The sequence below is a fragment of the Hyalella azteca genome, unplaced genomic scaffold (assembly GCF_000764305.2).
Source record: "Hyalella azteca isolate HAZT.00-mixed unplaced genomic scaffold, Hazt_2.0.2 contig15136, whole genome shotgun sequence".
Taxonomy (NCBI): domain Eukaryota; kingdom Metazoa; phylum Arthropoda; class Malacostraca; order Amphipoda; family Hyalellidae; genus Hyalella; species Hyalella azteca.
The window spans coordinates 54,141-67,658 of record NW_025944997.1 but is presented as its reverse complement, the minus strand read 5'-3'; the positions used below and the strand labels follow the sequence as shown (position 1 = coordinate 67,658).

At 40.0% G+C, this 13,518-nt stretch overlaps 1 protein-coding gene across 1 annotated transcript; it reads right to left on the bottom strand.

Moving 5' to 3' along the window:
* Nucleotides 1-2,365: 2,365 nt before the first annotated feature.
* LOC108668123 lies at nucleotides 2,366-8,471 on the bottom strand (the record flags this gene model as incomplete). Its single annotated transcript, XM_047884314.1, has 7 exons — nucleotides 2,366-3,753; nucleotides 4,349-4,552; nucleotides 5,713-5,881; nucleotides 6,224-6,429; nucleotides 6,683-6,881; nucleotides 7,029-7,177; nucleotides 8,405-8,471. Coding segments are annotated over 7 exons (1,893 nt in total), but the record flags the coding sequence as incomplete, so codon positions are not given.
* Nucleotides 8,472-13,518: the final 5,047 nt, after the last annotated feature.

Here is a 13,518-nt window from a genome sequence, read left to right as displayed (position 1 = left end):
GGAGTTCTTCACTCTAGGAAATTTTAAACGAAGATTTTGGATAAATAAATAGAAGAAAATAAAAACAGTTCGTTTTTTTGGGTCCCCCCTCGTACGATGTGGCGAGAGGAAAGGAACCGCAATGAGGGTAATTACTTTTTTCCAGGCAATGAAAAGTATTTATAGTTAAATATGGAAGCTTTCGTTACTCCAATATTAATAGGCAATTTGCCCCATCATACATTATGGCACCATGACGTGCCCCATGTCCCCTGACATGCTCCAAGTCCCCTGACATACTCCACGTCCCCTGACATGCTCCACGTCCCCTGACATGCTCCACGTCCCATGACATGCTCCAAGTCCCCTGACATACTCTACGTCCCCTGACATGCTCCACGTCCCCTGACATGCTCCAAGTCCCCTGACGAGCTCTTCATCAGCCCTCGTGTGTGAATGCTGTACAAATGTTACACAATACACAATGTATAATATACAGTAAAACTGTCGTCGCTTGACTTTCATTCTCAGTTTATTTCCTCTTCCAATAGTTCATTGATGTTGGCCTAAGCTTATAATGTTTCAATATGTGCATTGATTGGCATGAAATAGTAATAATAAATTTACTTCGTGCTCTACATTATAATAAGTTTCTTTAGTGCTATCTATAATAACAAGTTTATTTAGTGCTATATATTTAGTTTCGTTTTTCTTTTGTCCTATACTTACACTGAGAAAACTAATGGGTTACATTAGGTTAGGTTAGATCATATCACCCAATTATTGACTAGTTCTCTGCACCTAACAGTGATACGTTCTCATGCGGGGCCAAAACGAGTCAGGATGACTCACCCAAGAGCAGCACAATAGTGTGGGAAATTAGTGCACCGAAAATTTGACAAAATGTCCTCATTTTTCTTAGTGCATAGGAAGCTAATTAACTTTCTTTTAAAACTTAAGAGATGTTGATAGTGAAAGAAGTGAAAATTAAAATAAAAATATCTTTTAAATTAAAATTTTCCTAAAAATTCTCTTTCACTAGAGTCGTCATTTTTCTTAGTGCATAGGAAGCTTATTAACTCTCCGTTAAAACTTTAGTAATGTTGATAGAGAAAGAATTGAAAATTAAAATAAAAAAATTGTAAATTTAAAATTTCTTAAAAATTCTCTTTTACTTAATTTTCATTTCGCTAAGAGATTTTTTGGTGAATCAAAGGATAATTAAACAAAACATTTCATTCATTCATGTGCGTCTAAAAATGTATTGCGGAAATAACATGTAACTTATTTATGAATAACAAAAGACGAATAAAATGAATAAACTTACACGAGGCCATCTCACGATACTCGTCATACAGGCTGTGTAGGTTGTATAGTCGAGCTGTGTGGCTATGTGATATACAGTACAAAATAAGTATATATTAAATGTGTTGAAACAATAATAAGTATTGTTTGGTGTATGGATTATAAAGAGGGTAGGAAGAGAGGGTAGGAAGAGAGGGTAGGAAGAGAGGGTAAGAAGAGAGGGCAGGAAGAGAGGGTAGGAAGAGAGGGTAGGAAGAGAGGGTAGGAAGAGAGGGTAGAAAGAGAGGGTAGAAGAGAGGGTAGGAAGAGAGGGTAGAAGAGAGGGTAGGAAGAGAGGGTAGGAAGAGAGGGTAGAAAGAGAGGGTAGGAAGAGAGGGTAGGAAGAGAGGGTAGGAAGAGAGGGTAGGAAGAGAGGGTAAGAGAGGGTACAAGGGCTGGGGGCATGAGTGATGGTGGTGGTGATGGTGATGGTGCACTAGCGTCAACAGGTTATTCTCTATACACAATAACTTGATCATGTACATATAATAATAACAGTTCATTAGTTCATTTATATAATCAAGATTTAACCAGACTATATTTATTCATAGTGTACAAAATTTGGTACAAAATTACAAAAATTAGAATTTGATCATCCAGTAACTTCGTACGTATATTATATGGGGGGTAAATTCACTCAAATAAATCAGAGATATGTTGACCGAAAATTACGCACTTTCTCCCCCCACAGCCAGCGAGCAGAGAGCGGGCGTGACCCATCCGAGGGCGAGAAGTGTATCAGTTTTTAGACAAAATGTCACTTATTTACCTGAGAGTGTATATAATAATAATCCTGAGGAATGTTTTCAGGGGAATACAATTGTTGCGTCATACAAACAATCATACAAGGAGGAATTGTTGAGCAGCATTGACAATTGCCAGAAAACAATAAACAAAAACTAACATCAAACCGCATTAGCTGCCCTAAGTTTACCAGGTAACCTTTTATTTAAGGTTAACCTGGTTAGGTTAAATCAAACCTTTCCAGGTTTAAGGCACCACTTTGACCAGGTCTGGGGCACCACATGGGCAAGGTTGCTCTCTGTCACTCACTGCAGTGAGTACTGAGTTATATTTTCTCTCTCCACAGATGAACAAGTGACATATATACCGTATAGGTACACGTCAGATCTTATATAAAGTCTGAAATTTACTTATTTTATAGCAATATTTTACCGTACGTCCTTTGGAAGTAATGTACGCAATAGTTCAGGCAATAACAGCACTACACCTACTCTTCTACTAGTACAATAAGTATTCTATGAGCTTTCTTATATTTACTTGGTCGTTTCCATTAGATAACCTATTTCTATTAACAAATAAATTGCCACTTAAAAATACAATTATTTACGCACAAGGCACTGGTTGGCAATGGAACAATCCATTGAATGAGCGTCCATTAGATTAATTATTGCACATATTCATTATGCTGAAGAAATAAAACTCAGTTCAAGCAAGGTGGCCATAGCCCCCAGAGCTGCTCTGGGTCCCTGGTCATGACCCTGAAGTCCGTTAAGACCCAAATGTGTCCCTATAACTGGCTGTCCGGACACGGGCGGAATTTACCACTACCCTCCGGCTGCGGGAAATCCTCCACATCACTAAGCATCTTCGAAGTTTCAGTGTCAGTCAACTCAGTGTCGTCGTCAAACTTTTCATTATTTCCATCATCTTCTTCTTCCTCTTCCTCATCATAATAAGTTTCATCGTCGTGTTCCAAACTGATGATGGTATCACCTATCGTGAAGACCCCTGGCCCAGTTTTCAAGTCGATATCTCCAGTGCGGGATTCACTGTGACATCTCTTACGCTCTTCCCCCACCTCTACGTACTCCAGCCGCGTCTGTCCGTCCAAGAAAGCGTCGAGACAACTGCCTCTTCTGCCCCTGGTAAGGTTCGAGGGCATGTCGTTCTTGGCTACCTGTCGAAATCTGTTAGCGAGCTTGTCTGGGATGGACGAACGTCTAGGTTTTTCGTCGTCTTCGTCCACGACATTCATCTTGGCGAAACACTCCTTGAGGGAAGGCATCCTAGCGTCCATTGACACCATGGAGGTAACACTCGAGTTCAACGAGTTTTCCCCCTGCCGTAGCTGACTCGGGTTAGTTCCCAAGTGTCCTTCTAAGTTAGCCACGATCGTCACGAGCCCCAGTACATCCTTGAGGGGCAACGTCACTTCTTTTTGGCTAGATCCCCGTCTCAAAAGGTTCCCTTTACCACCTTGGAGATTAGCCTGATCCCTATCTGAAGACCCTTCTGGTATCTGCTTTTGTTCTGGAACGCTGGGGAGTTTTACTTCATTGCTGCAGTCGATCAGGGATCTGATGATTGGGACTTTGGTGGATCTGAGAACCACCGTGGCGTTCAACAGGTCTACGAGGGACATGATCTGCTGCGCGTCCGAATTCTGTTCGATGTCTGACACTTTTTCTGGAAGACAGATGGAAGAACTAAAATCAATTGATTGCTTAAATCACAAATTAACAAGGAATTAAAAAAAAACAAAGAAGATGGAACAGAAGAAGATGGCACGTTCCGGAGTTCAGTTTCATTGTTAGTTCGGCAAACCTTGAAAGTAAATACAATTTAAGTAGATACAATTGTATTTAATTTACAGGCTGGTAGAACTGACGATGGAACTAGGCTTTGAAACGTTTTCCTTCATAAAGAAATAGTGAATTTCTGTGCGTGTCATCTTCTTTCTTTATAAAGACAGATGGAAATTGCGTGTGCAGTGCCTCCTTTGACAATAATGACAAGATTTACGAGAATTTGGCGCGTTAAAAGAAGATAACAGGAGGGAAGACAGTGGAAGACGTCGCGAACATAGATGTTTTGAGAGGTCATGGGAAAGGGAATTAAGAAGGTGTAAGAGGAATGGAAGATTTTTTGATTGAAAGGAAAATAATGATCCTTATGGTGGATATTTCGAGGAAAGGAGAGCGCGTGTGTCATGACTCGGTTAGGGACTTAACAGGGCTGGGGAGCTATGGACTGATCAGGGCGTGGGAAGCTGGGTTCTCACCAGGTTGGGGAGCAGAGGAATCACCAGGGTGGGGAGATGGGGACTCAGCTGAGTGGGGAAGTAAGTGATCTGACGTCCCCAAAGAGGAAGTTGTCGAGGGGCAGAAGAAGCAGCAAGAAGAGCACGAGGAAGGTAGAGGATAGGCTTGGGGTTGCTGTTGGGGATGCTGGAGCAAAGGACACGAGGATCCAAGGGGGTGCCGGGCTATGGGGATAAGAATTTTAGAACGTAGAAGTAAGGTTTTTTTCAGATGCTACGGGAACAAGCTGGTGTACAAAGTGCGGAAAAAGGGGGGAACAAGAATGGGTATAAAATGGAGAAAAGGTGGAAATCACACAAAGGATGTTTGTCGGACAGAACAGTTGCAGTAGAACCTCGTAGTTTGAGTGGTAGAAAAAACCGTTGTACACTCCACACTATAAACTATATGTACAAGGATGCATAGATGTTGGTGTAACATGCGTAGCATTATTTTGATATACATTATAAAACCTATAACCGTACACATTGTTTTACGGTACGCCATTATGGCTTGAAATACCCTCGTCACAAAAAATTCTAAGAAAATTTAACTTCGAATCGCATTTTTTCTCTCAAAATACTTTCCACTGAATTTAAATGCTAGTCACTAACCCAAAAATCTTAGACGTGTTGATATATACCAATTAGACTTGGTTTTAACGGATAATCTACAAGATGTCCGTAAAGTCTGGACACATAGTAAAGTTAAATATTTTTCAGAATGGTATTCAAAATTATTAATATATATATTTTTTGCATCCACAGATCAATTATGGCTTTGACAAAAGAATGATGGCGCTCATATTGAAGATGTTATTCTAATAAAATAAATAGTGAAAATAAAATTTAATTTTAATTATATACCAAATATATTCAACTATCCTATGTGTCCAGACTTTAGGGACACCCTATATAAACTTTTTGCAAACATCTGGCGAAGAGCATCAGCTACTTTTTAGCATCTGAAAGTTAGGATGCTTCTTCCCAGCTGTTCTGCTTCATTGTCGCGCACTAAACATCAGTAACATCATCACCACCACATCAATGGCTCGTTATCAATGTTGTACTATGTCGCAGTGCTTGTGCTATCTTTTAACAAAATGTCATTCCAATTTTTTAGGAGGATTTTATAATCAACGTTTCAGAACAACTTATAGAACTTAATAAAATTATCAATTGTTCAAGGAAATAAAGAATTGTTCGTGGATTATTATCAATTGTTCATGGAAATAAAGAATTGTTCGTGGATTATTATCAATTGTTCATGGAAATTGTTCAATCAAATGTTCATTGTGCTCAACGCTGGTCTTGAGGCATGGGAAAACATACACCGTGTGGCTCACCTGTGGTGAGGGAAGGGCAGCGTATGCCAGTGCGCAAGCTAGAGGCGTTCGTGAGGTGGTTGAAGCTTCCCGTCGTCTCGGCCATGAGGGACAAAGCTGTGTGGGACTCCTTCGTCAGTTTAGGGGCTTGGTGCCCATCTTCCAGCATCTCGTGGGCCTGCTCCCGCACCTACGGAAGATGAGGGATTCGGTGATAGGGTCTGCGAAACGAGAGGAGAGGAACCAAGAGGAATCCTGCTCTCGGTCATGAATCACGCACTTCATGACCAACATACACCCCTTATTCCTGGTGTCCATCTAAGTTTGTTCCATTATTACAGAACCTTCCTTGTAAACCTGTGCAGTCACTATTGTGATAAGTTCTCGCAGGAACTCTGCTTGGTTGTTGGTTAAAGTTGAAGGCCAAATCTAATGTTCCATAACTAACGCATGCCACTTTTCGGTTGGTGTCCACCTAAGTTTGCCTAAACGTTGGAACACCCGCCAAAAGGGAAACGACTCCCCCTCTAACCTTGGTCATGAGTTGTCGCAGAAACTCTGCCTGCTTCGCCAACTGTTTGGTCTTGAACTGCACCCTGATGCGTTTGGGCACAATCTTTTTCTTAACGGCGCGCTGTAGGAAGTTGAGCAGAAGCACCCAGTACCCTAGGGCGAACATGATCCATACCACGATTGCAATCTTGTACCAATCACTGTGTGGACCCGACGGTCCGTACCCTGAAACATAAAAAGAGGTAGAAAAAGACCATGACATGATGTAAGCAAAATATGAGTACCTACTTCACAGAATACAAGTCAGTCTTAACCAGTTACTTAGAGGGGAGGTGAAGAAGTTCAGTACAGTGGACAGGAGGAAGAGTCGCTTGAGTACCACCACAGTTCTCTACCTTCTATTATGGTCATTATCCAGCAAATACATTTTCATTTCAAATACCATTTGTAAAACTTGATATTTTAGGTGATCATCTACCTGCTATGAGGTCGCCGAAGCCAATGGTGGCTAAGGTGATGAAGGTGAAGTAGAGTGACTCGTCATAGGTCCAGCCCTGCATGTAGACGAACCCCAAGCTCGGTAGAAACATGAAAACGATGAACCCGATCGAGAGGTAGACCCATGTCACCAGGTAAAGTAGAATCTTTCCATTCTCTGAATGTCTTCTGTACTTTTTCTGCACAGAAATGTTGGTTATTAAAGGCAGGTTTTAGTGAATATCTTTATGATCTTGTGTGCACCTAGGAATGACGGGACTAAAACACCTGTCGCCTAATGTTATGTTGGAGCATACCTACGCATCGCCTACGACGTCGTATCTCACCTTAAGGCGCTCGTAGAGCTCCAACATCTTGATGCTGAGGATGTTGGAGTTCTTGGCCATGAGGATGCAGGTGAGTGGTACACCCAACATCGCGAAGACCACCGCGAACAGCCGCCCCATCCTCGTGGAGGGGTAGATGTTCCCGTACCCTGGGAGGGAGGGTGATCAGCATCACCACTACTACATAATAACCTTATAACCTCACCACCAGTGCTACAGCACCACCAATACTGCACTACCACTATCGGGCTCGCCAAGCTCCCGCGTTTCAACGCAAGCTGCGTTGCTACGCCGCCATGTTTGTTGCCCACTCGAGCCTTAGTTTACTCTTTCGTTCCTACACATTTGGATGTTTTGGTGGCGATAGAGAAAGAAAGAGCAAAGCAGAAAGGATTAAGCTATTGCCAAAAACTCCGTCCTTCAGCGAGAGAACGGTATTTAAGGATATTGTTCGGCATTAACGAATGTGTTCCCTACGAAGTGCCGGCAAAGCAGTGGTGTGCAGATTTTGCAAGCCTGCCTTCCATTTTACACGGAGATTTACTGAACTATTTAGTGTTTGGTGTCAGTCAGTACACCTTGCAAGAATTCGAGGCATACAAGGAAGCTTTCACACTTTTGAAGCTTTCCAGCAATTTGTGGATGGACGGGTGCAGGAGATGTACACCCACAAACCAGCCTGCAGCAACAACACAGTCGTTACCGCCAAGGTGAGGATAATGGATCATGACAATGTAATCTGATCTGTAAATATTATTACTTTTTATCCTTACCTATGTAGCTTATCTAGTGGCAAGTAACAGAATTTGCCCTTGGGAAATACATAGTATCGTATATCCTAAATATTCACAGCTGGTAAAATGATAAATAATACGCATATGAGTTCGATACATAAACTGATACGATATACACTGCATTCACGGCTGAAAAACTGAAGAAACGTATTGCATTGTCCATTTTCCAGTTTAAATAGTCGTGAAAACGACCGCTACATCCAAAAACGACGCAGTAGAGTCACATCCTTAAACGAAAACTTCGAAAATAGACAGGCGCAGTAGATTAAAAATGTAGGCGGAAGCTAGACCATACAACAAATATGGCGGCCGATTCCACAATGCATCTCGCGATTCGGTGCCGTGACGTCATCATTTTGAGCATGATTACACCATCACCACCAAGCAGAATTTCATGAGGTCATCATATCAAACCATGAGGTGTAGTAGTGGTGGTCACAAAAAACAGGGTTCAGGCGCACCACAAGACACCACGCAACACCACACCACATGCACTATTCTCTCCGATGGTGGCACAAGCGTCTTATGGTGTAGGCACACTACATTGCACCACACCACTGCACCACACGGCATCACCCTCACCGATGGTGGTGACGAGTGTCATGGTGTAGTGGGGGCGTTCGGGGTCACAGGGGGAAGGGAGAGTTGAAGGGGTTACTGGAGTGTTGGGAGCGATGGGGAGGCAATAGGGAGGTTACAGGGCTGTCGATAATATAGCAATATAATAATATAGATTCGGTAATAATATATTTATTTCTTATAATTTTATAATATAGATTAGGTAATAGAAGTAATAAAAGAAAGGGAAAACGGAATAGGGATTGTTGTGGTAAATGGTTATTGACAGCTTTAGAGTAAAATAAACTGAGTGTAGGAGCAAGAAGAGGAGCAGCAGGAGTAATGACAGCAGGGGTGATAACAGCAGGGGTGATAACAGCAAGGGTGATAACAGCAGGGGTGATAAGCAGTTACCTCAGCTAGGGAGAAGTTCGAGGACATCTGAGAGGATGTGTCGGGGCTCAGCTCAGTGTCGTTAGCATCTGAAAGAAAATATAGTAAAACTCAATGACCATTTTTCAAATAGATTTTTTAGAAAATACAATACAATGCAATAATTTAATTACATAATTTGTCAAATTATGGGTGTCTTGAAACTTCTTATCTTGTCCACCGTCAATGCAATACTAAGTCGCCTCCCAGCAGTCACTGCACTGACTCCGAGTAAGCTGTTTTCAAGTGCAGTGCTAGAACTAGTAAGTGCTTATAACTAGTAAGCCGTTTTTTATGATGCTAGAAAATTGTACTTCAATTATATTTATAATATATGTCGTTTTTATTTGCAGGCCTTCGACTTAAGCACATGGTGTCATCGGCATTAACGACAGAAGTTTTTTTTTTGTGTCCGAGAAGAAAGTATCAGTCATCCCTGAGGTGCGCGCGTTTTCTGTGATCAGTGCCTCATTGGCGGTCGGGGGAGGAGGGTGTAGTTAGTCGGAGCTGCGGCCTCCATGGCAGAGATGGAGAAATAATTGCCCGCTGGCGGGTAGAGAAAAACTACCGTGCGCTACCAGCAGCAGAGCAGGGTGCTGGTAGAGCAACACACCTCGCAGCAGAGCAGGGTGCTGGTAGAGCTGGCAGAGCAACACACCTCGCAGCAGAGCAGGGTGCTGGCAGAGCTGGTTTTATACATGATGACCTGCTCAGCATGTAGGCGTTTATACATGATGACCTTCTCAGCATGTAGGCGTTTATACATGATGTCCTGCTCAGCATGTAAGCGTTTATACATGATGTCCTGCTCAGCATGTATACAGGCGTTTATACATGATGCCCTGCTCAGAATTTAGGCGTTTATACAATGAATACTTGAACACAAGTATATAATAAGTATAATAATACAAGATTGCGTATACGAAGTCATATACGAATAGAAATAAGAATAAATTCTTAGGATTTAAGCATCTTAATTGGAATCCCAGCATAGGTTTAAATAGAAAACTTCTCCTAGAAAAAGTTTATAGTTTCTTGCATTACTTGGTTAGTTCTTGTAATTTCTAATCCTTTTCATGTATAAATTTTTTCTACTTTTATTGTACTCGTATTCGGTCTCCGAATTATATAAGATGAATATACCGGAGCACAATTGTAATTTTTTTTACTTTTCTTGGCTTTTTAATTCCTGGTTGATTACTAGTTATTGTTTGTATGATCCAGGATGGGAAAAAATGAACAAACTTTATTGTAAACAAAATGATATATGCATCATTGAAATGTTTATTAATATTTGGCGCTTGAAGTTAACCATAATTATAATAAATGATAACACTTCGTCTGACGTGCTCATCATCAGTGATCGTGTGTGAATGCATGCAGTACAAATGTTACACAATATACAAGGTACAATATGCATTATGCATTACACAATATACAGTAAAACTCTCTTCGTTTGACTTTAATTTATAGTTTATTTCCTTTCCAATAGTTCATTGATGTTGGCTGAAGCTTATAATGTTTTTATATGCATATACATGGGCCTGTTTCTTCAGTGCCGACACTTCTATTCTATTCTATATTGATTGGCATGAAATAGTAATAATAGGTTTATTTAGTGCTATATATATTAATAATAAGTTTATTTAGTGCTATCTATAATAACAAGTTTATTTAGTGCTATATGTTTAGTTTCGTTTTTCTTTTGTCCTATACTTACACTGAGAAAACTAATGGGTTACATTAGGTTAGGTTAGATCATATTACCTAAATAGTGACTAGTTCTCTGCACCTAACAGTGATACGTTCTCATGCGGGGCCAAAACGTTTAAATATAATGTAAATATAGAAGTAAATAATAATAATTAAGGTAAGGGTAAATAAATAAATAATTAAAAAAATTAAGGTAAATAAAATAAATAAATAATAAATAAATGTAAGTAAATGCATAATAAATAAATGAGGGTGATGAAGGTAAATAAAATAAATAAATATATGATAAATAAGTAATAAATAAATGTCAATAAATAAATAATAAATAAATATAGATGAATAATAACAATAATTAAGTTAAATATAAAGAAGTCTACCCGTGTAAATGCGCACACACAAACACACGCACACACGCTGCCAAACGTGCACAAACATGTCGTCAACATACACGGGTGGGTGAGAAACTGTTATCCTTGTTATCCCTGTTATCTCTATTATCTTATCTCTGTTATCTCTGTTGTCTCTGTTGTCTCTGTTATCTTTGTTATTTCTGTTATCTCTGTTATCTTATCTCTGTTATCTCTGTTATCTTATCTCTGTTATCTCTGTTATTTTATCTCTGTTATCTAATCTCTGTTATCTCTGTTATCTTATCTCTGTTGTCTCTGTTATCTTATCTCTGTTGTCTCTGTTATCTTATCTCTATTATCTTATCTCTGTTATCTTATCTCTGTTATCTCTGTTGTCTCTGTTATCTTATCTCTGTTATCTCTGTTGTCTCTGTTATCTTATCTCTGTTATCTTATCTCTGGTATCTTATCTCTGTTATCTCTGTTATCTTATCTCTGTTATCTCTGTTATCTTATCTCTGTTATCTTATCTCTGTTATCTCTGTTATTTTATCTCTGTTATCTTATCTCTGTTATCTTTGTTATCTTATCTCTGTTATCTCTGTTGTCTCTGTTATCTCTGTTATCTTATCTCTGTTATCTTTGTTATTTTATCTCTGTTATCTCTGTTATCTTATCTCTGTTATCTCTGTTGTCTCTCTTAACTCTGTTGTCTATCTTATCTCTGTTATCTCTGTTATCTGATCTCTGTTGTCTCTGTTATCTATGTTATCTTATCTCTGCTATCTCTGTTATCTTATCTCTGTTAACCCTGTTATCTCTGTTATCACTGTTATCTTATCTCTGTTATCTCTGTTATCAGGGTCACGGCAACCGTGATGCTGCTGATAACAACTCTGCTGATAACAGCCCTGCCGCCGCATACACCACACAGAAATCACACATTATATGCAAAAAGCTGGCCTGTATATACTATGTGTAGATCAGTGTGGACTGTATACTGGCATACACTGCAGTATACAATGCACTGCAGTATAAAATGCATACACTGCAGTATACAATGCATACACTGCAGTATACAATGCATGCACTGCAGTATACACTGCATACACTACAGTATACAATGCACACACTGCAGTATACAATGCATACACTTCCGCAGAAACGCGGAAAATCATGTCAACACCATTCAAGATCTCACGAGGACTCCGACCGCTCGCCGACAGTCACGGGAGATGGAAGACAATTAAATAGTGGAAATCATGTATGTAAATCCAGTTCTGTAAATAATCGGCCCTTCGTTCTAGGCATCATTGGATAAGGATATGCATGCCCAGAGTTTTAGGTGTCATGGGATAAGGATATGCATGCCCAGAGTTTTAGGCATCATGGGATAAGGATATGCATGCCTAGAGTTTCAGGCATCATGGGATAAGATATGCATGCCCAGAGTTCTGGGCATCATGGGATAAGATATGCATGCCTAGAGTTTTAGGCATCATGGGATAAGATATGCATGCCCAGAGTTTTAGGCATCATGGGATAAGGATATACATGCCCAGAGTTTTAGGCATCATGGGATAAGGATAGCATGCCTAGAGTGCGTCATATTGCAGGCTATAAAGTCTGTTATTAATAACCATAAAAACAATCTTCAAGGAAAATAAATTGGTCATTGTGTCTGAAAATAATATGCGTTAAAAAGTATTATGTAAATACCACACTTCTAAAGAGGCCGGTGTCTCCGATGTTGCACATGTACAACGAATTTTTTATTTTATTTTAAAAAATTTAATTTATATTGTGATTTTGTGCATTGATTCATACATTGTCTCTAACTTTACGCAAGTGTGCAAAACTTCCGATCGTTTGGACAGATAGAAGTGCATTAAATATCAATTATAAGATTTATAGCAGACAAAATTATTTTTTAATTTTTCAATAAAAATTCTAATTTATAAAATTAATTATTCTGTCAATTGATTCATGCATTGTCTCCAACTTTACGCAAGTGTGCAAAATTTTAGATCGATTGGAGAGGTAGAAGTGTGTTAAATATCGATTATAAGATTTGTAGCAAACAAACAAACAAACAAGAAGTTGAATAAAATCGTGGTAAGAAACACACTTGCTGCACGTAGCACTGACACGCTTTTCTGCAGGTGCAAACATGGGTCAGGTGACCCACACAAAAGAACAAGAGTATCACTATCTGGACAATGTCTCAGACATTTGTCTGAGTATTGGCAACCTACATACCATCAACAGGGGCCACCAAAATTGGACCAGGATAAACTGGTTCATCTAAGGGAACAAAAAAAAATCCCTGTTCCTCGATTTAGACATTGTGCAATCGCTCCTTGATGCAGGATGAGTGTAACAATTGGTTCAATGTTACCCATACATTTTTTTAAATGTAGACAATAGGTATATTGCATCCTGGCCTGCATATTCACCAAAGTCACCACACTCACCACACTCACCATACTCACCACACTCACCACACTCACCACACTCACCACACTCACCACACTCGCCACACTCACCACACTCGCCATACTCACCACACTCACCACACTCACCACACTCACCACACTCACCACACTCACCACACTCGCCACTCACCACACTCACCACACTCAC